This window comes from Vulpes vulpes, chromosome 10 (assembly GCF_048418805.1).
Source record: "Vulpes vulpes isolate BD-2025 chromosome 10, VulVul3, whole genome shotgun sequence".
Lineage (NCBI taxonomy): Eukaryota > Metazoa > Chordata > Mammalia > Carnivora > Canidae > Vulpes > Vulpes vulpes.
Genome location: NC_132789.1, coordinates 80,456,024 through 80,479,796, shown reverse-complemented (window position 1 = coordinate 80,479,796; position 23,773 = coordinate 80,456,024). Strand labels below are relative to the sequence as shown.

The 23,773-nt window shown below is 41.0% G+C and overlaps 1 protein-coding gene across 1 annotated transcript in view; it reads left to right on the top strand.

Moving 5' to 3' along the window:
• The first annotated feature begins 3,696 nt into the window (after positions 1-3,696).
• FREM3 (FRAS1 related extracellular matrix 3) overlaps positions 3,697-23,773 on the top strand; it is a 93,272-nt gene continuing 73,195 nt past the window's right edge. The window contains 6 exon segments of the mRNA XM_072722488.1: positions 3,697-3,993; positions 3,996-4,283; positions 4,286-4,663; positions 4,665-6,669; positions 6,672-8,876; positions 10,524-10,613. Coding sequence (XP_072578589.1) covers positions 3,697-3,993; positions 3,996-4,283; positions 4,286-4,663; positions 4,665-6,669; positions 6,672-8,876; positions 10,524-10,613 — 5,263 coding nt within the window.

The following is a 23,773-nucleotide window of genomic DNA, read 5'->3' as shown; positions in this document are numbered from 1 at the left end:
CTATGAGGCCAGTATCACCTTAATTCCGAAACCAGACAAAGACCCCACCAAAAAGGAGAATTATAAGACCAATATCCCTGATGAACATGGATGCAAAAATTCTCAACAAGATACTAGTCAATCGGATCCAACAATACATTAAGAATATTATTCACCATGACCAAGTAGGATTTATCCCCGGGACATAAGGCAGGTTCAACACTCATAAAACAATCAATGTGATTCATCATATCAGCAAGAGAAAAACCAAGAACCATATGATCCTCTCATTAGATGCAGAGAAAGCATTTTACAAAATACAGCATCCATTCCTGATCAAAACACTTCAGAGTGTTGGGATAGAGGGAACTTTCCTTGACATCTTAAAAGCCATCTACGAAAAGCCCACAGCAAATATCATTCCCAATGGGGAAGCACTGGGAGCCTTTCCCCTAAGATTAGGAACAAGACAGGGATGTCCACTCTCACCACTGCTATTCAACATAGTATTGGAAGTCCTCGCCTCAGCAATCAGACAACAAAAAGACATTAAAGGCATTCAAATTGGCAAGGAAGAAGTCAAACTCTCCCTCTTTGCCGATGACATGATACTCTACATAGAAAACCCAAAAGCCTCCACCCCAAGATTGCTAGAACTCATACAGCAATTTGGTAGCGTGGCAGGATACAAAATCAATGCCCAGAAATCAGTGGCATTTCTATACACTAACAATGAGATTGAAGAAAGAGAAATTAAGGAGTCAATCCCATTTACAATTGCACCCAAAAGCATAAGATACCTAGGAATAAACCTAACCAAAGAGGTAAAGGATCTATACCCTAACAACTACAGAACAGTTCTGAAAGAAATTGAGGAAGACACAAAGAGATGGAAAAATATTCCATGCTCATGGATTGGCAGAATTAATATTGTGAAAATGTCAATGTTACCCAGGGCAATTTACACGTTTAATGCAATCCCTATCAAATACCATGGACTTTCTTCAGAGAGTTAGAACAAATTATTTTAAGATTTGTGTGGAATCAGAAAGGACCCCGAATAGCCAGGGGAATTTTAAAAAAGAAAACCATATCTGGGGGCATCACAATGCAGATTTCAGGTTGTACTACAAAGCTGTGGTCATCAAGACAGTGTGGTACTGGCAAAAAACAGACACATAGATCAATGGAACAGAATAGAGAACCCAGAAGTGGACCCTGAACTTTATGGTCAACTAATATTCGATAAAGGAGGAAAGACTATCCACTGGAAGAAAGACAGTCTCTTCAATAAATGGTGCTGGGAAAATTGGTCATCCACATGCAGAAGAATGAAACTAGACCACTCTCTTGCACCAGACACAAAGATAAACTCAAAATGGATGAGAGATCTAAATGTGAGACAAGATTCCATCAAAATCCTAGAGGAGAACACAGGCAACACCCTTTTTGAACTTGGCCACAGTAACTTCTTGTAAGATACATCCACAAAGGCAAAAGAAACAAAAGCAAAAATGAACTATTGGGACTTCATCAAGATAAGAAGCTTTTGCACAGCAAAGGATACAGTCAACAAAGCTAAAAGACAACCTACAGAATGGGAGAAGATATTTGCAAATGACATATCAGATAAAGGGCTAGTTTCCAAAATCTATAAAGAACTTATTAAACTCAACACCAAAGAAACAAACAATCCAATCATGAAATGGGCAAAAGACATGAAGAGAAATCTCACAGAGGAAGACATGGACATGGCCAACATGCACATGAGAAAATGCTCCGCATCACTTGCCATCAGGGAAATACAAATCAAAAGCACAATGAGATACCACCTCACACCAGTGAGAATGGGGAAAATTAACAAGGCAGGAAACCACAAATGTTGGAGAGGATGCGGAGAAAATGAACCCTCTTGCACTGTTGGTGGGAATGTGAACTGGTGCAGCCAGTCTGGAAAACTGTGTGGAGGTTCCTCAAAGAGTTAAAAATAGACCTGCCCTACGACCTAGCAATTGCACTGTTGGGGATTTACCCCAAAGATTCAGATGCAATGAAACGCCAGGACACCTGCACCCCGATGTTTCTAGCAGCAATGTCCACAATAGCCAGACTGTGGAAGGAGCCTCGGTGTCCATCGAAAGATGAATGGATAAAGAAGATGTGGTTTATGTATACAATGGAATATTACTCAGCCATTAGAAACGACAAATACCCACCATTTGCTTCAATGTGGTTGGAACTGGAGGGTATTATGCTGAGTGAAGTAAGTCAATCGGAGAAGGACAAACATTATATGTTCTCATTCATTTGGGGAATATAAATAATAGTGAAAGGGAATAGAAGGGAAGGGAGAAGAAATGTGTGGAAATATCAGGAAGGGAGACAGAACATAAAGACTCCTAACTCTGGGAAACGAACTAGGGGTGGTGGAAGGGGAGGAGGGTGGGGGGTGGGAGTGAATGAGTGACGGGCACTGAGGGGGCACTTGACGGGATGAGCACTGGGTGTTATTCTGTATGTTGGTAAATTGAACACCAATAAAAATTAATTTATTAAAAAATAATAATAATAATAAAATAAAAAAGGAATATTTTTTATTTCTACTAAGTAGCTAACACCACACCCAGGGAAGACAGGCATCCTTAAAGCCACAAAGAAAGCCTAATTCCATTCCAAGTGTTAAATTAATTCACAGAGGTTGATCCAAGTACCTGGGGTATTTTCTCTGCTACTGTTTCTCTTGACATTCTCTCCTCTGGCTACTATATATTTTTCTACAAAGAAACTATTTAGGAAACAGCATGTCTAATAAACTCAGAGGGAGCCACTGTTGACCAGATATGGAAACCATATTCTTAAAAAAAAAAAAAAAAAAAGCCAGAAGGAAGCCAACCTGCACACGGGATTGTGGTATGTGAGACCCACTGACTAGAAACAGATTTTAAAGGCTATTCAAGTTCACCAACCTGGACGCTAAGCTTTTTCCTTAAGAACTGAGCAGAAGAAACATGCCAGGGTTGTTTTGGAAGCACCTAATTACAAGGTCTGGAACAAGCTGCTTCAATCACACAGGCAGCTAGAAAATCCTGGTTGCAAAATAGCTCCCACTAGCTTCTTTTATGTCCGAAGTAAGACTCAATTTTGGCTAGAAAGCGCGCGCCTGTCAGCGGTAAGGAAGGGGGACGGTACCCACCCCCCCCCCCCCATCAGAAACCCCGTTTCCGGGCTGAATGGACCGCAGGAGCGCTGGGTCTTCCACGCGCAGGACCGACCTGGGGACAGTCGCGGTCCGGCTCCCGGTCCTAAAGGACAGTCCCCTGGGGGCTCCTGGGGGCTCCTGGGGGCTCCTGGGGGCTCCCGGGGCTGCGCGGCTGCACGGTGGCCGACGACCCCTGCGGCTGACCCCAGGGCAGCCAGCTCCCAGGCCGCAGGAGCGCAGGGGCGAGCTCCGGGACTCTCTCTAGGGTTCCCGGTGTTGGGGCGTCTCCAGGCGGCCCCGGAGTCAGCCCGGGACAGACTCAGGACGCAGGCAGGGCGGATGGGGGGCAGAGCCCGTTCTCCCCGCTGCTTCACCTGCCACAGCTGAAGCTGGGCCCCTGGCTCGGAGTCCGCGCCTCCGCTCCCGACCGACAGCGCCACCTGCCCCCCAGCCTGCACCTGTACTTGAGGTGGCCCTCTGGGTCGGGTGCTCTCCAGGCATCCCAGCGGCGAGGACCCATGGCTGGGACATCTCGGCGCCCAGCTGGGACGCCCCGGCAGCCTGTCGCGGTGAGCTGCCCGGTGCTGCAGGGACAGGTACCCTCATCCGGGACCGAATCCCCCCCTGCGCTCTACCGGCCCACCTGGGGCGCACTGACCCGCAGTAGCCCCGACCCCGCCAGCATCCTGATCGCCAGCCCTGGACTCCGGGTTCCCGTGGGCCGCTCGCTTTGGCTCGACCCGCTCCGGGACCTGGTAATTCAAGTGCAGCCCGGGGACCGGTGCGACGTGACGGTGCTGGACGCCCTGCTCTCTCTCTTCCCCCCCCCCCCCCCCCCCCCCCCCCCCACCGCTTCCCCTGCGCCTTCGGACCCCACCAGGTCGGGTACACTCACTTTGGCTCCGCAAGCCCGGGACGCGCTCGGCTCCGGCTGCACCTGCGCTACGACGCCCCGACTGACACGCTGGCACTGCCCTTCACGCCGGCTGTGGACCTGACCTTCCCCCAGCCGGAGCTGGTGACGCGCAACAGGCCCTTGTTGGTGGAGAAGCTGCGGGGCTGGAGCCAAGCCATCGACAGGAGCCTGCTGGACTTCGCCTCCCCGGTGAACCGGAGGGGACCTCTGGGACCCGCAGGTGCCGGCTCGCCCTTCTTCCTCCCCAGGGCGGCCCACTGCCCAGGTATGGACGTTGGGTGGACGCCACGGGGGCTCCTGTCCCCAGAGGCGAAGGCATGGACTGTGAGGCTGCCGTCAGAGCCGGCGTGCGCTACCAGCATACCGCCACCACCCCGTCGCCCAACTGGGACCATGTGCCCTTGATGGCGGAGCTGCCAGGGCCAGAAGACAGAGGCGCTGGGTCAGTGGAGGTGCTGCCTCGGGAGCACTTCCAGTTGCTGGTGAGCATCCGCGACGGAGTAGAGAACACTGCGCCCAGGCCCAGTTTTGGGGCCCTGATGACAATGGAGGTCAATCAGTTCTTGCTAACTAACAGCCCTAACCCCTGATGCACTGGCTGCAGAGGACACGGAGTCTGACCCTGATGACCTGGTCTTCAACATTCTCAGTGCCCCCACAACCACACCAGGGAAGCAGGGGTATGTGGTCAGCACTGATGACCCCCTGGGTCTCCCAGTTTCTTTCTTCACCCAGCGGGAACTGCGGGAACTGAAAATTGCCTATCAGCCCCCAACAGAGAACTTGAATTCAGAGCACCTCTTCCAGCTGGAGCTGGAGGTGGTGGATGGAGGCGGTGCCACCTCACACCCCTTTGCCTTCACCGTGATAATGAAGCCCATGAACACCCTGGCCCCAGTGGCTAGATATAACCAGGGACTCCTGCTATTTGAAGATCAGTTAAAGCCCCTGTCTAGCAGCCACAGCCTTCAGATCAGTGATGATGATAACCTGGAAGAAGTGACAGTAACAGTAGTAAGGGGCTTGAGACACAGGCAGCTGGTGGTACTTGGGGCACCTGGTGGGTGCGAGCATTTCACACCAGTGGACCTGGCAGCAGGGCGAGTGGTATACCAACATGATGGCAGCAACACCTGCAGTTACAGTATCATTTTCCGGATGCAGGATGGGCACCACCAGGTGGAATTCCTCTTCCCTGTCACCATCATACCTGTCGATGATGAACCACCAAAGGTCAAGGCCAACATTGCACTCCCAGTTACAGAAGGACAGGTGGTCCAGATTTCCCCCTTTGTCCTGAGTGCTACTGATATTGACTCTGATGACTCAACTATCCACTTTGTGCTGGAGGACCAGCCTCTAGAAGGAGAAAAGGAAGAAAAAGAGGGGGATCTGACCTCTGGCTCCTCCTACTCAAGTCAGCACCCAGGAGAGATGCTGCTGCGGCAGGCTGAACCACCTCTCTATCCTGAGGATGAAGATTGGTATTATGTGGAAAAAGAAGGACTTTATGAGAAGGTGGTGACTGAGTGGCTTCAGCAAGACATAATGGAAGGGAAACTCTTCTACCGCCATCTTGGACCCCATAGCCCTCAACCTGTAATGGCCCAGATGACTTTCCATGTACAGGATGACCATGACCCACCCAATCTATCTAACCAGCACTTAATCACCATTAAAGTTCAACCAGTGGATCTGCAGAGTCCAGAACTATTTCCAGAAACTACCCTAGAAATGACTGTGCACCAGTACCAACTCACTCACTTCCAGGAGAAATTCCTCCAATATATTGACCAGGACTCGGATGACCAGAACCTGTGGTACACCCTACTGACACCCCCAACTGATACAGATGACAACCATCAAGTACGGGCTGGAGAAATTGTGCTAACTGACTCACCAGATACGCCCATCATGCAATTCACCCAGGCCCAGGTAAATCTCTACAAAGTTGCCTACCAGCCCCCATGGAAGAAGCTGGGTATTGTACCACGGGTTGTGCTGTTCACCTACCAAGTGGAGGATGCTGCAGGAAACACTGTACCTGGCACATTCACATTATTCCTGAAGCCTGTGGACAATCAGCCTCCAGAAGTCACCAACAGAGGCTTTACTGTCTTAGAGGGAGAAAGTTTTATCCTCAGTAATAATTAATTGGATGTCAAAGACCCGGACATAGATGTTGACCAGATTGCCTTCATATTAGTCTGGGGTCCCCAACATGGACACCTGCATTACTTAAATAAAGATATGATTCCAGGGGAACTTTTCATGCAAGCTGATATTATTAATGGGAATGTCTCTTACCAACACAGGAGCGACCAAACCACCAATGACACCTTCCATCTGGAGATAAGTGACACGGTGCACCACATACCCATCACCGTCCAGATTTCTGTGCATCCACTGTAGCTGACACAAAGTCCCAGGATCTCTATTACAGGTAGTCCAATATTAGATGTTTCCACAGATGTACTAGAGAGCAGAGCCGCTGAGATCACCATAGGCGTCATACAAGGCAAAAAGAAAGGCACAGGTGACTTGATGCTATCTTTCATTATGGAGGATAGCCCAAAATTGGGACTCTTCTAGTGAATGGTTTACCTGCAGAACAATTCACCCAAGAGGATCTCATCAGTGGGGTAGTAGTCTATCTCCACACGGGAGGTGAAGTTGGTTTCCAGAAACAACATGATGCCTTCAGCCTCACCCTCTCCAAGGATTCTTATCTACGGGTGGTGAGAGACAGCATAGTAAAGAGAGTGCAGGTGCAAGTGGTTGTGCTGCCTGTGGACAATGTAGCACCCACAGTCTTGGTGGGGAAGTCCCATATTGTTGATGAAGGCAGGAAGAGTCCCTTGACCTTACAACATCTAAGCATTGAAGATGTGGACACATCCCAAGATAAAATCCTATGCACAGTGACTGGTCAGCTAGCCTCTGGCTACCTGGAAAACATTGCACTAGCTCCTGGCTCAAATGAAGCACGGGCTGGTAGCCCCATCAGTGCTTTCTCCATCAGAGATGTCCAAGTGAGGCATATCAATTATGTACAGAGTATTCACAAGGGGTTAGAGCCACAGAAAGATCAATTCACCTTTCATTGTTCTGATGGCATCAACTTCTCCCCAAATGTCTTCTTCCCTATAACCATCTTACCCACCAATGATGAGCAGCCTGAACTTTTTGCTGGTGAGTTTGTGGTATTAGAGGGGATGAGCCTTGTCATAGACACCACACTGCTCAATGGAGCAGATGCTGACTTGCCACCAAATGAGCTCCACTTTCAGCTCACAGTGCTCCCTCAGCATGGACGAATCATACAGCAGCTGGCCACAGGCAGCCAGCCTAATCACAGCTTCACCTTACAGGAGATCCAGGAGGCCTCCACAATTGTGTATGAGCATGATGATTCTGAGACCACGGAAGATAGTTTTGAAGTCTGGCTGAGTGATGGCAAACACACCATCCACAGGAAGGTACCCATTATGGTGATCCTGGTGGATGATGAAACCCCTCATCTGACCATCAATGATGGGCTGGAAGTAGAGAATGGACACACCAAGGTCATCACAAATTGGATCCTTAATGCCACAGACCCTGACTCTGATGAAAAGAGCCTCAGTTTTGTCCTCCGATCAGAGCCTCAACAAGGGCTTCTACAGAGACTGAGAAAACCCAGAGGGGAGGGGAGGAATAACCTCACCTTAGGGATGAACTTTACCCAGGATGAGATTGACAGAGGCCTCATCTCTTATACCCACACAGGCCAAGGAGTTCTTGACATTATCAAGTTTGATGTGACTGATGGGATTAACCCTTTGATAGGCCACTACTTCTACATCACTATTGGCAGCTTAAACAAGGCCTTCCCTGAGGTGGTTAGCTAAGGGCTTACCCTGACTGAAGGTGGCAGAGTGGCCCTTACCACCAATCTGTTTAGCACCAGTGACATCAACAGCCATAATGAACAGCATCACTTCAGAATCACACGGGCCCCTAGCCTGGGGCACTTGGAGAGCTCTGACCACCCAGGGAAGCCCGTTGCCTCTTTCACTCAGCTTCAGTTGGCTAGCAACAAAATAGTCTATGTCCACACTTCAAATGATGAGATAAAGATGGACAGCTTTGAGTTTCAAGTGACTGATGGACTCAACACTGTGTTCCAGACCTTCAGGATCTTTATCACAGAGGTAGATGATAAGAAGCCTATCTTGACCATCCATAAACTAATACTGCAGGAAGGGGAAAGCAAACAGATCACTCCCTTCGAGTTGACAGTGGAAGATGAGGATACTCCAGATCATCTTCTCCTCTTTACTATCACCCAGCTCCTCATCCATGGCAGGATCTTGTATAATGGCAGCCATCCTGCGGCCACTTTCACCAAGCAGGACCTGAATGAGAACCTTATTAGCTACTGGCATGATGGCAGTGAGACAACTGAAGACAGTTTCTCCTTGACTGTGACAGATGGAACTCATGCCGATTTCTATGTTTTCCCAGACCCTGTCCTAGAGACACACAAACCTCAGGTAATGAGGATCCATGTAAGTCCTCTAGACAACAGGCTCCCCCAGGTTGCCATTAACAAAGGGGCATCAGCCTTGAAGTGCCTTCACACTGGACACATGAGCTTCCTGATTACCAGCAGGTCCCTAAGGGCAGAGTATCAAGACAGTTTCCATGTGTTCCTGAAGTATAAAGTGACCAGAGGACCAGAGCATGGCTTCATTATCAACACTGGTCTTGGAAACGAGAGCACTCGACTGTTTACACAAGGTTAGTAACAATGTCCCTGATGCCTCTGTCCCTCTCCTTTAGCAAATCAAATCTCCCAATTCTGTATAAAATTGTCCCAACCTCAGCCCATTGGCAGAATGATTCTGATTCTAATGAAATATGGTGGAATATGAGATTATTCTGATAACCAAAAAAAGGCAACTAGTCCTTTTGCAGCCATTTCATCAGGATATTCATTTAACCCTCAGATATCTAGTAAGGCTGGTAGTTATGCCTTAAAATTTTAGAACACAGGTGGACAGTTTCTGCTTCTGAACTATCATCATAATATATGATTACATTAATGTTGATATCAGTTTAATTTCTAATTTTAAGAATCACATATCTAGGGATTGTTTTCATAGTTTATCAGCAAGTTTAGATTTCTGAAGATATTTTATATTTAGATTATGGAGATAAATATTACACTGCACATTTTATTGTACTATTCAAATGTAATTTATGCATCTAAAAAAAGCAAAGAACCAAATTTTCCTCAGTGTGTAGAAGGATGTGCTTTAATCTTTTTAAAATATATTTGTCATTACTACTAAAAGTGAACTTGAGGCAGGTTCCTCTGTTTTCCCAGGAGATGTGACACCTGCTGTCTTTGGCAGCTCTTTACACTGTCTTAAAACTTTTTCATGTAGCTTTATGCATGAGATATGAAGAGATACATGGAATTTTCTACACATGATACATATATACCTAAATAGAGTTAAAATTTAGAAGAGTGTTTAAAAAATAGTTTAGTTACATTTTCAGAATTACTTCTTTTTTTTTTTCTTTTTTTTTTTCTTTTTTTTTTTCAGAATTACTTCTAAAGCCAATAAAATCATAGGTACTTTTATAAGAATTATCTTTATAATTCTTATAATTATAAGAATAATTAAAATGCAAAATTATCTTTAATATACTAATAATTATCTATACAAAACACACAAATATAGACCAAGTGAAAAACTGTTAAAAATCCAAGAGAGGGATCCCTGGGTGGCGCAGCGGTTTAGCGCCTGTCTTTGGCCCAGGGCGCGATCCTGGAGACCTGGGATCGAGTCCCACATTGGGCTCCCGGTGCATGGAGCCTGCTTCTCCCTCTGCCTGTGTCTCTGCCTCTCTCTCTCTCTCTGTGTGACTATCATAAATAAAAAAAAAAAAAATCCAAGAGAATAGGTAATTTTAAAAATCATGATTTTATGCCCATTTTATTTTTTCTTAGAAATGCAGCAGTTATTTAAATTTATTTTGACAAGTAGTTAATGAATAACCATCATCATGCCAAGCTCCATGCTTGTACAGTAAACCTAAACCAGATAGACTCGGTTCTCCATAGAAGGCCAGGATGTTGTAAAACATGCTTAACTAGAGTGTCTTTCTTGTTGGGGATTATCCTACAGATCATACACATAGCACAGGAACAAAATTTTAAACTAACATTCTAGTTTTGCCAGTGCAACTTTAAGAAAAAAATTTTAAGAAAAAATTAAATTTATGTTCACGAAGTCATTTTTTAAGTTAGATTTGTATTCGTTTAATAATTTTAAAATTCATTTATTGTAGTATTTTCATGCCTTAAACCATTGAAGTTCTTATCATACTCATTTTCTATTGAGTCAACATGATGAGTGATACTTGCTCTTTTATTAGCTGACATGGGTGAAAGGAAGATCTGGTATGTGTTGAATGAAGGAAGCAAAGTAACAAAAGATATCTTCTACTTCTCTGTTAAATACAATGGTAAGTCACTATTGAAACCTTAATAGAGAGAGTCTTGGATATTTAGAATCAATATAAAATTGAAAAAAAATTAAATTATTTACATAGTAATCACAGTCAGTATATGCCGTAATAGAAACAAATGAATTCTTTTTGCTTTATTTGTAATCCTATGCCAAATGATCCTTGACAAATTTCTGTTTTGAAGGGGGAAGCAAGGAGAAATGTCAATAATGAAATATGAAGTATTTTACCTATGAAATATTTATGTGTGACAATCCTATAGTCAAGTAAATCTCTTCAGGTGGTTCTGAGGATCTGACTGATGGTTACTGTCATTCTGGAACAAATTAGAAAGTCCACCTTTGGATTCTGTGAGGATTTTTAGCTCCAAAACTGAATCTTAGTGACTCCTTGATCTCTGAATTGTGATCTTCCTAGATGGGGTGAAAAAAATCTATTGACCGGCATGGAAGAAAACTTGCTTTAAAAATTGCCTGTATATGCTATACCTGTATCCATTTAGTCTGTCTTCATAGTAGCATAATGGGAAGCAAAGAGCTAACAGAAGGCACTCTAGGAATGGGCTGATTATGTTGTCAAAGAAAAATTATTTTACAATATGACATAATAATTGCAAAAATTATGTCCATGTGTGGCTTGCCATTCAATAACCTCTTTCAGTGTAAATCATTACTCATTTCCAGTAAGTAACATGCATTTTCTTCCTTAATCATGGCAATCATTCAGGACTGTTTTGAAAAGCAGTCCTATATGAAGGCCACATAGTATTCTGAGTTTGAACCCCAGCTTACCCCATGTGACCTTGAAAAAGTTACCTGCTCTCCCTGTGATTCATTTCATTCTCATATAAAGTAGTGGGCTTCATACCACTTCCAAAGGGCTGCCAAGAAGATTAAGTGAGTTAATATATGTAAAGCATTTGGCACAAAGTAGATGCTCATTAAAAATGAGTTACCTTCTTTGCTTCTGATGAGACTAACTGTAGTGGAAGCCACTGCCCCCTCTTCTCCATCTTCTCACTTAAAGTTTAAAATCTGATCTTTCCTTCATCCCCCAAGTTCCCAAGGACCAAAATCATTAAAAAGATGAAGATGAATTTAAGCCTTATAAACTAAGTAAAGCACATATGAGATTCAAATACTTTATAGTGATTATTTTTCTGCCCATTTTCTGGAAGGATGATATCTAAAACGTCGTATATCTAACTTGGACGCTATACTTTCTGGGTGACATCAGAAACAACAGTCTGTGATGATAAATGTGAATTTATTATGGCTACCATTCTTGAGTACTTTCTATGGACCAGGCAATGCGTATATACATTTTGGCTTTTGATCCTTACTAAAACGAGAGGTAAACATTAGGATGCCCATTTTAAAATGAAGGCACCAAACTTGACTATAATTGGACTGAAGTCATACAGGTGAACTGGGATCAAGCCCAGGTATTGAGATTCCAAAGCCAAGGTTCTTAACCACCATTGCTAAACCACTTCTGTCCAGGAAGCTAAAACCATGGACAGAAGTCTAGGAATAAGACAAAGACGGCACTTCCTCACCTCACAAAGAAGCCTCTAGTAAATTAAAGTGATGGTAATATCCAAATATAGACTCCAAAATATTTGAAGACACATTGCTCAAAGTTGGATCTTAAAACACATATGTATATGCATATGCTGATTAAATATTTATGCATTTATCTGTTCACTGGATTTCTTTTATTGTTTTCTGAGTGCCATGCCCATTTTGAGCATTCTTAGAATAGCCTACAACTGCTTAAGAACTCAAACGTTTTCATGTCAGGTATTTTCAAATGTTGTTAATTTATTTCTCTACAAGATCCAATTTGATCTTTTCTTTTAAAATATCCCAATTTTTGCACTTTCTAATTTCTAGAAACTGTCCCGTTCCTCCATATTCAAAGCCAAAAGTTCCAGTCTTTTCTCATGTTGCTTCACTTTGGCACCAATTCTCCTGTCTCCCTCTTTCACTGTAAGAATCCCTGTGATTTGGGGCTCACCTGGATAATCCAGGATCCTCTCCCCACTTCGGGATCTTTAATCACATCTGCAGAGTCCCTTTTGCCATATGATATAACATACGCACAGGTTCTGGGAATTAAGATGTGACCGTCTTTAGGGGGCTATCACTCTAAGTACCATGAGTACTAAAGAAACGACACACATGAGGCACAAAGCAAGCACACAGTAGGTGTTACTATCTTAAGAATTATTAGCTGAGCTTCCAAATGTTGTATTTCTCTTAGGTAAATAGAAGGTAAAAAGAAGTTTAACAATTTATTCCTGAAAATCTATAGTTAGATCAGTTGATTATATAAATAGTTTAACTTTTAGGGCACCTGGGTGGCTTAGCGGTTGAATGTCTGCCTTTGGCTCAGGGTGTGATCCTGGGGTCCTGGGATGGAGTCCTGCTTCAGGATCCCCGTAGGGAGTCTGCTTCTTCCTCTGCCTGTGTTTCTGCCTCTCTCTGTGGCTCTCATGAATAAATAAATAAAATCTTAAGGGAAAAAGTTCAACTTTTAAACTATTATGATCACTTATCTATCAGGGTATTGCCTGTAACTCTTTGTTTCTCATCTTTTTCTCTGCCCACTTATAAACTGATTTCATATTTATTAGAAGTTCACTAAGAAAAAAAAGTCCACTAAGGAGACAAAGAAGAGGAAGTAACTCAGATTCACTGTTCTAGGCTTTGTTTGCTACTGCATGCTGACCCACTATACAAAGGAATACCTTGCCTATGCACATCCTGTTTCCTGTATCAAGTGTGCCTTTTTCTTCCTGCTCTGCTGTAGATAAATGAAGTAACATATGCCAAAAATGTAATAGGATACCCCGCATATATCAATTCCCCAATAAATAGGAGTTTTCATTTCTTCTTCCCTCTCAAATAGTTATGCACATACCTATACTTGGGTACACAGTATCCCAAAGTATCCTTGAACTGAGGATTCGAATGGAAATTTTTGACAATGTACCTAGTTAGTATGTTCCATCAGTTTCTGCATCATCAATTTTGAGTAACCCAGACTAAGGCCAATGCTGTATAAGATCTCAGCCTTTTTGATGACATTGTGATAAAATTCATTATGTTCAAGGTTATCATGAAAGCCACTGGCAAAATGGGGGAATACATCAGATTTCTAAGGCTCTGAACTATGCCAGTTAAGCATACTGTCAAGTTCATTCGTCTTCCCCTCTCTAAGTCATTATACTCATAGATTTGTCTTGAAATTTTGCATATCAATACTATATGTAATGTTGAGTGGATCTCTTCTACTTAAGATATGATAACATAACCTTACATTTATATAGCACTTAATATTTCTACACAGTGTTTTTACAGATGTTATTCCAACTGATCCTTACTATAACCTGTAAGACAGAAATTATTATCTCAAATTTTAAGATGAAGAAATGGGCTCGAAGAATTAAAATGATCCATACAAAGGAACCATTAGAAACATTAAGTGAATACTTTCTAATAAGCCACACTAAATGATTATATGGGAGTGAGACAATTTTAGTTTGGGTATGTGCTATAGATATTTCATATTCTCAAGACCTAAAATAAATTGTTTTATTTCCTCTTGAATTATCCAGTGTCTAAAACCAATCTGATTAACACTATGCATTTTGATATTTTATTTTTTTTAATTTGACATGATACTTGCTTCATGATCCATGTGAGTAATAATATTCTATTTAGGTGTGAACTATCTTTTTAAAGCAAGTTATGAAAGTAAAGTAAGAACAACAAAAAGGTTTTTTAGCACCAGTGAGAGAACTAACTGTAAGTCCAGCGAGCTGCCCAGGCAGTCATCCCACTTGTTGAGAACTTTAAACTCTCTACAACACATCTAAGAATATGTCTGAATAGTCAAATCAGAATTTGTGGCCTGATATTTTCATACTTGACTCAAGCTCTTATTTGGTATCTACCTACTCTTATTTCCCAAACCATTCTAATTATATTTAAAATAACACAGTCCTAAGAAGAGTGTTGGGGTTAAAAGCAAAGACTTGCAGAATGCAGAAGAGATAGATGAAAATGAGCGGCCAGAGAACTCAAATTCAGGAGAAACCAGTGTTGTGCCCAAGATTGCAAATCCGAGAAACCACCAAGGAGCCGACTCGGATGCAAGCACACGAGGGTTTACTAGCAAGCTCGAGCTTGGGTCTAAGTATACCCGACACAACGGAGCAGGGACTTGGACCTAGGTTAACAGGCGTAGCAGTCTTATAGGGGCCAGTGGCCAATGAGATTGTAACACACAGAAAGTTGCAGTCATGTCAGTCCTCACGCAGGTGGCCAATTGATTTACAATTTACCCTATAGTGACCTTTTGAACTAGCCTATCATTCTGGTCAGAATTGGCCCGCAGGTTTGGCAGGCAAAAGGCGGGGTTTACATTCTCTGCGGCTAGGGGTTCCGCGTTCCTATATGAGCCATTTCAGGTAAGGGTGTGCTCAGCAGCTTGACTAAGGTGAGGGAGTGCCTTAAGCAATAAGCAGGTCATGTGGGGGTTATACATGAGATGACGGGTGTAGCACAAAATGGAGTTAGTCCTGCTCTGCTTGTCCAGGGGTAGGGGATTTTTGTTAAATTCCTTGGGTCTCACACCAGGAGGCAATGTAGTGACAAAACATTCAACATATTTCTGTAACTACTATAATATGGCAGAGTATGACAGCAGTAAGGCTATAAAACATGTTACAAGTCTTCAGGATAATGTCAAAATAAACACATACATAATATGGAAAGACATTCACAATATAGTGCTAAAAATAAAACCAAGTCAAAGACTGTAAAATTGTAAAGGATGACTACATTTTTCACATATACGTGTGTATATATGCACAAGAAAAAGTCTAAAGCTTATGTAGCAAGACATTTAAAATGGTTTATAATGGCAGTGATGTATTTGAAGTTGTTTTTATTTCTTTTGACTTTTCTTTACATTTTCTTATGTAAATGCTTTACAATGACCACTGTGATCAGAAAAAAAAAAGCAATTTCCATTTAAGAAAAAAGAACACTCGAATACAACACAACCAACTTGGTTCAATAATATTGATTTAAATGGCTAAGCATGTTATTCTGGCTTTTAAATAATTCAAAAAATGTCCCCCTTAATAATGTAATGGATTTAAAAATCCAAACAAAGAAGAATCGGGGTGGATTCTTCTCAGGAAGGAAGGAATCAACAATTATACTTGTTGCTGACTCTTTCCCTAATGAGTTTTTCCTTCTTGTATCTATAATTCCTTCTTACCATGATCAGATATGGATTGTTAACTCTTGGGCAAGCTATAAGGCAGGCAGATTCAAAGGCAATGGAGCAGATGGCTGGATGGACAGACAAGGCTCACCACCATTGTCCTCATGTTCAGTAGCAATCTGGGGAAGAAGTAATTCAGAGTTGCAAGGTATAGGAAAAATCTAGAGGGTTGGTGTGCTCACACTATGCTAAGCAAAACTTGGTCATACCCACTCCTTTGTGAAATATACTAGGTAATCCTCCCCTTGTGGCATTTGTGATTTAATTAGACTTTTTCACTTTCATAATGAAACCATTGATTTGGGATCCCTGGGTGGCGCAGCGGTTTGGCGCCTGCCTTTGGCCCAGGGCGCGATCCTGGAGACCCGGGATCGAATCCCACATCAGGCTCCCGGCGCATGGAGCCTGCTTCTCCCTCCGCCTGTGTCTCTGCCTCTCTCTCTCTCTCTGTGACTATCATAAATAAATAAAAAATTAAAAAAAAAATTGAAACCATTGATTCTTTATAGAAAAATGGAAGAGATACCTCTGTTGGATAACCTTACAAGTTTGTCTAGATAGGCACCTCAACCATATTTCCTATCTCTGTTTGGAGGTCACACCTGAAGTGTAACTATTATGCAGTAGTATTTTCCTACAAATTAATTCTTTTAGAAATGGCAACATCTTTCACAACACGCGGTAATGAGTTATTCTTGAGAGAGCATTCCATGAGCAGGAGAATGATAAGGAACTAATATTGAAAACTACCCTAATGCCACACTATTTAAGCCTTGTTTTTAGCATTGCTAATTAAACTTCCACCTGAAAGATTTAAGTCTACAATTTAGACTACATGAGCAGTCTAAAATTTTTTAAATGGCCAGTAAGTCCTCCACCAGATAAGTTGCTATAAACATTTTTTAAAAATAAGGACATGTACATAGTTTAGCTATAATAATAATTATTATTATTAATTAAGCTAATTATAATAATAATTAAATAATAACTAAGCTATGCATTGATACCTAATCCCTTTCCCAAAAGAGGACTTGTTCTTTCAAAAAGAAAATCGTGTAGCAGAAAAATATACATATATCCTTTATTATTTACACAAAAGAGATTATTTTTTATGCTTGGCTCTAAGCCTTGCCTTCTTTTATTTAATATATGTGTATTTTATATCAAGAAATATATAGAAGTAGCACAAACAGATCTACGTTATCTGCTTTATCCTTTTTAAAACAGCTATATGGTATTTTATTTTATGGCTATACGAACCAAAAATTATTCTTCCATATTTATGGCTATACTTTTTCTCTCTCATTTTCAATGCTGCCATGAACTTACTCTTGGCCTATTGTTGTGAATACACACCTTTTCTTAGTGAAAATGCTGATTTAACCTGGATACTTCCATGTCTAAAACATTCCAGCTTTTCCCTAAATTCATAGTTACTTCAAACATACCAGGCTTTTTCATACAAGGGTACCAAGACAGATCTGTAGTTCAGATAGAAAATGTGAAAGCAATTTATTCCAAAATTAAATATTAATCCTTAGAAGTTAAAAAGTATGAGCAAAGGAAAAGAAAAAATATGCAAAGCCTTTTCTGCTGGCAGGTGCTCCCAGAACACACACACACACACACACACATGCACACACACACACACACACACCGATTTATTTCTTGCTTCCTTGGCTCTGCTAGGGCTGACTCTGGAGGAGTTCTGGTTTTGGTTTTTTTAAGATCTGTCATGCTGAACTTTCAAGGTTGAGTCTGCAATTTAGAATGAAGTCTGAAGTCACAGGTACAGTGAACTGCCCCAAGATGAACTGCTCCTCTGAGTACAGGTCAAAAGTTTTGCTAATTTCTAGCTGACTAGTCAGTGGGTCATGAGGATCACTACCTAGTAGCAATGAGAGACACAGGGCAACTTCATCCATTTACATGACACACAGCAGAGTGAGTCTGAGGCACAACATTTTATAAAATATTGTACATCAGTGCCTGGTGCTTGACTATTAACACTTTGTTCATAGTGTAGGAACACTTTTAAACCTCCTAATTCGAGGGGAGTCCAGGTGTCTCAGTTGGTTAATTGTCTGGCTTCAGGTCAGGTCATGATTCCAGGGTCCTGGAGTGGAGACCCATGTCAGGCTCCCTGCTAAGCTCCCTGCTTCTCCCTCTCCTGCTGCTGCTCCCCCTGCTGTGCTCTCTCTTTGTCAAGTAAATAAAAAACCTTTAAAAAGCAAACAACAACAAAAAAATACCCTCCTAATTCCATATAATTCCCACACCTTATTTTTTTGACATTGGCTTGTCCAGGCTTGAAAAACATTGTTGCTTTTTTAATAACAAGTAGAATTCTTAGTTTCCACAAAGAAAATTAAGAAACGATTTCTAGATGATTTTCTCAGTTCTTCATTTTATTCTGTTACTGCTAAAACATCCCTAATGTTTTCAGCCACAATTTTTAGAACCGGAAATAATATGTGCACAAACAAATGGTACAAATATTCAAATAGTGCAAAAGAATATAAAATAAAAAACAAAAGTTCTCTTCTGTTCCCATCTGTAGTCCTAGTCCACGTGAAACCAAAAATTGTTTTTACATAAGCACACATTAGCACACACATGTACGTCTTGCTGTAATTATGTCTTCTGTTAATTTTTAAAGCCCTAGAGATCTGGGAGATAGCAGATAAACTTAAATTTAACTGTCTGATTTTTAATTTTTATGTAAATGGAGGCTGTTTGGGATTGTAGTTTGGGTTGTGTATACTTGGCAAAGAAAAGGAGGAGCTAATCTGGCTAATTAAGTGAATACACTCAATCTATAATCTATAGATTCAAATCTATAATCCTGATCATAACCTGCATTAGAATTGATATGTTCCCCCAAAATACCTGGCATATTATAATAGGGACTCAAATCATTTTTGTCAAATAAAAGGATAAATACAAATTCATGAAGAAAAATGACCAAATCTCAAATTAATTTTGTGTTTTGTAGAGGCTGTTATGCTCTGTCATAGTTGTGATCTTAAAAATAATTGATCATAATTATGGATAATTTGGAAGGGGGTTTTTGAAATTAATAAATAAATGTATTTTGGAGTTTATGATCCATAGCAAATAACCTCAAAGAAAAATGGCTTTAAAAAAAAGAAAGAAAGAAAAATGGCTTTAGTCTCTTTATCTTTGAGTATTTGCATGAAAGGATTTTGCTCATATTTTTCTCCCATAAAAAAAAAAAAACCCACAGGCTTATTTTTTTAACCATACTCTATTTTTTAAAGCATACAATTCCATGTATAAAAATAGAAGGCCAGGTTGAGCATGCAGTAACCTAAGAAATCTCTGATACAAGAAAATAATCACACTTCATAAAGATGATTAATGAAAGGAGAAAACATTTTGAAAGCAAAGAAATACTATGAATGATACTCTTTTAGTATTCTCTACTAGTAAATCAATACCTACTATATTCAGGGAGTGTCTCATTTAGATCAATCACATTATTGTGTTTCTCTTGCTTTTCATTCGGGGGTTGTTAAATATCCTCATTATCACATACATCAATTTAAGAAACATTTTATTGCTTGAAAAGAGAATTTGTTGCTGAAAAACAGCAAAGCTATTTTTGTCTTGCATTATGTAAACAGGCTCTTACATAATCACCTCAGGGAACAATTTAAAATAAAATCTGACCACCTCAGGATTCAGTCCTAAATTCCATGTACATAACACATGTACCTAATTAATAGGTAATTATAAATAAAAATATACATATGTATATACACACATATATATATTAGGAGGTATAGAAGAACACACAGAGCTCTCTAAAATGAGAAAGGTATTTTGACTCATTTGGAATGGCTAGTTAATATATCCATCTTCTTGATGAGGAAGTAAAATAGTTTGGTTTCAAATTCAGGTTCAGCACTTATTGAACATCTGTCTTGTCCCAGGTATTGTGCTACATTTAAGTACCTTACTTCTCATTTTATTTCCACAGTACTATCATGAGATAGATATCATGCCCCATTCCATAGATAAAAAAAAACTAAATCTTGGTGACATTGAGTGAAATTATTATTATTGTTCTTTTTTTTATTTTTTTATTTTTATTTATGATAGTCAGAGAGAGAGAGAGAGAGAGAGACATAGGCAGAGGGAGAAGCAGGCTCCATGCACCGGGAGCCCGATGTGGGATTCCATCCCGGGTCTCCAGGATCGCGCCCTGAGCCAAAGGCAGGCGCTAAACTGCTGCGCCACCCAGGGATCCCTATTATTATTGTTATTAATGTTATTAGCACTTGAACATTCTAGGGAGTCATGTGGAAGGATAAGATAATCACAAAATCCTGATCCTTATGAAATTAAGTCAGTATTAAAATTGTCCTTATGTATTGATTCACTCACTCTCCAAAAATTACATTTCTCTGGAATGCAGAAGATACTTAATTTAAAGCTGAAATTATAGGCAAATATTTGGAAGCTGATGTTTATATACTGGCAAGAAACACAAATAATGGAATGATGCCCATTGCCACTTTGAGAAATTAGAAACCACTGTTTCAACTTAGATGAGATGACTCATCTGTAGTTTTGAATGACTAGAGTCACTGAGGACAATATTCTTTTTTTTTTTTTAAGATTTTATTTATTTATTCATGAGAGACACAGAGACGGAGGCAGAGACAGAGGCAGAGGGAGCAGAAACAGGCTCCATGCAGGGAGCCTGATATGGGACTCGATCCTGGGACTCCAGGATCATGCTCTGAGCTGAAGGCAAGCGCTCAACCGCTGAGCCCCCCAGGCATCCCAGAGACAATATTCTTAATAGAAAAATTATCTACAGGCTATTCTGACTGAGAGCTTCATATAAATTGGGCTGCTGGGCATTTTGCTCATCATTCTCTATCACGACACAGACACTGCGTTTTCTCCAAGTATGGTAATGATTCAGACTTTCCTGAAGTAATTTACAAAAAGTCGGAATGAATATGCATATACCATCTGCATATTTCAGCCCAAATTTATGAGAGACTGACAGAGAAACAAAACATATATAAGAACCGCAGAATGGATTTCAAATCCTGACCTCACTAGCAGGAAACCATGCAGTAAAATATGCTGATCATACCTGGTTCTTAACCTGGTCAGGTTCCCAGACGCTTTGGCCCTAGCAGTAGCACAAACCAGAAAGTCAGTGGCAGTGTGATTTCAGCCCCTTGAAATCTCAAGCCAACATTAAGGATAAGGAGAACTGCACAGATGATTAAGGATCACAGTGTTTTGTTCATTAGGTGTGTTATTAGAAGTAGGATGTGCAAGTAGAATGTTTGGCTCTCATTTTTTTAAATTTTATTTATTCATGAGAGACACAGAGAGAGAGACAGAGACATAGGCAGAGGGAGAAGCAGGCTCCAGGAAGGGAGCCTGATGTGGGACTCATCCCAGGACCCTGAGATCACGACCTGAGCCAAAGGCAGGCGCTCAACCGCTGAGCCACCCAGGTGTCCCTTCACTTTTCTTTTTTGACAAGTATAAGAAAATGAACATGGGGATGTATTCTTAAGCAAGGTGGCATAAGCAGAGGGAGCCCTGGAGCCTCCAAATCATTGCTAGTGATGCCTTTGGTAGTCTGGTTTTCAGCTTTTCCTTTCTTTTTTCTCTCCTTTCACCTTCTCAACTCCTATTCTTCCTCGTTTGCTTTTAATTTCTTCTACGCAACTTATAGAATCCAGAAGTTCCGGATTCTTATATTCCTCTTGCTTTTTTCCCCAGCCCCACAATATATACTCCACCAGTGACTTTATTTACATAATTTAATCCTACTTATGCCTTCTTTTCCATTCTCTGGGACAGTTTCCAGTAAATATAATCTCCTTTGGTGTATTTATTTACATACTTTAAGATTTTATTTATTTATTCATGAGAGACACAGAGAGAGAGGCAGGGACACAGGCAGAGGGAAAAGCAGGTTCCCCTCAGGGAGCCCGATGCAGGCCTCAATCCCAGGACCCCGGGGTCATGCCCTGAGCCAAAGGCAAACGCTCAACCACTGAGCCACCCTGGCATCCCTGGTGTATTTATTTAAAAAGTGTTGGTAAAGGGTTAACAATACTGTTATTAAAACAATCTCTATGTCTTATAATGAGAACATTCTTAATACCTGAGCTTAGTTGTATCTAATCAATATGCTGAAGGAGGAATGCAATTTGTTACTGTTAGAAGTAAAAAGTCTCTGAAACAGAATGCAGCATTATGATGTCTCCTCAAAAAAGCCAAGAACATTAGAAACATCTGCTAGAAAATAAAATCCTACTGAAGGGAGGGACATTGAATCCCTTTGAGATCAGCGCTGTATAAAGTTTCATCCACATGATGAGCTTTAAGGAGCCAGCCATCCTCTCTTTAACCATCAAGGGCAGGCACTCATCCCTGCTCAAGACCCTGGTGGAGCTGGCTCTGTTACAGCTGGAAGCATGTTTGCTCTGGAGAGCCAGCCGAGGCCCTCCGTGCAAGCAATTACGAAGAGTGAAAATGGCTGTGGTCTCTGCTTCCTGTGATGAAAGAAAAGTGGAATATGTACCAGTTGGCACAGCATTAGAAGAAAAGATACTTTTCTTGTTTCTTGAGACAATGACTTTCTAATCTTTTAAAGTGACTGCATAGAACTGCTGGAATTCAATGATTGTTTGGGGGAAGATCTATAATAGATTTCCCATTTACTTTTTTAAATTAATAAATACTGCCGCGCATCAGAGTCTCGGTGGCCAGAATTATGTATGTAGTTGAATTAAAGGCATCAAAGGTAAGTCCAATGTTCCTCCTTTGTAGTTTATTTTCAATGAAATAGATTTGTAGATCTTAACCCAAGAGATCTGCAGATAGAATTCAGAGGGTCAGTGAACTTGAATGAAAAAAAAATAGTATCTTTATTTTTACTAAGCTCCACCTAACATATAGCTTTCCCCCCAGTTATAAACGTAGGTAACAAGTAAGAACATGACCAGCAGTACTTGTGGCTTTGTAACCAATAGAACTAACAGATATTTTAATATCAAATTATAGGAATTGTAGAGATGTCAAAGTATCCTTTATATTCATCATTACTTTGAAATTTTCGTGGTAATTACTATCGGAAATTTCTTTTTTTTAAATAGCCTTATGAGATAATTCACATACTAAAATAATTCATTATCCATCCACTTACAGTGTACAATTCAATGGATTTGGGCATATTATTAATTTTTAAGACTGTATTGATATATAGCACATAATTTGCTGTTTTAGTCATTTTATACATATAGTTCAGTAGCACTAATTGCATTCATAGTATCATGCAATTGTCACCATTATTTTCAAAATTTTTTATTTATTCCAAACAAAAATTCTCTATTCAATAGTAGTTACCCACTCTCCCTTTCCCCCAGCCCTTGGTAATATCTTTTCTACTTCCTGTTTCTGTAAGTGAAATCATACAATATTTGTCCTTCTGTGTCTAGTTTATTTCACTGAGAATGATTTTTTTAAAAAATTTTTATTTAAATTCAATTTGCCAACTTATAGTATAACACCCAATGCTCATCTTGTCATGTTCCCTCCTTAGGGCCTGTCACCCAGTCACCCCATCCCCCCACCCACCTCCCCTTCCACAACCCTTCATTTGTTCCCCAGAATTAGGACTCTCTCGTGGTTTGTCTTCCTCTCTAATGTTTCCCCATTCTTAAAGTGATTCTTAAAGGTTCATCCACATATCAGTATCAGATGTATCAGTACTTCCTTTTTATAGCTGAATAATAATTCATTGTATGCATATACAATGTTTTGTTTTTCCATTCACCTGTTAACAGATACTT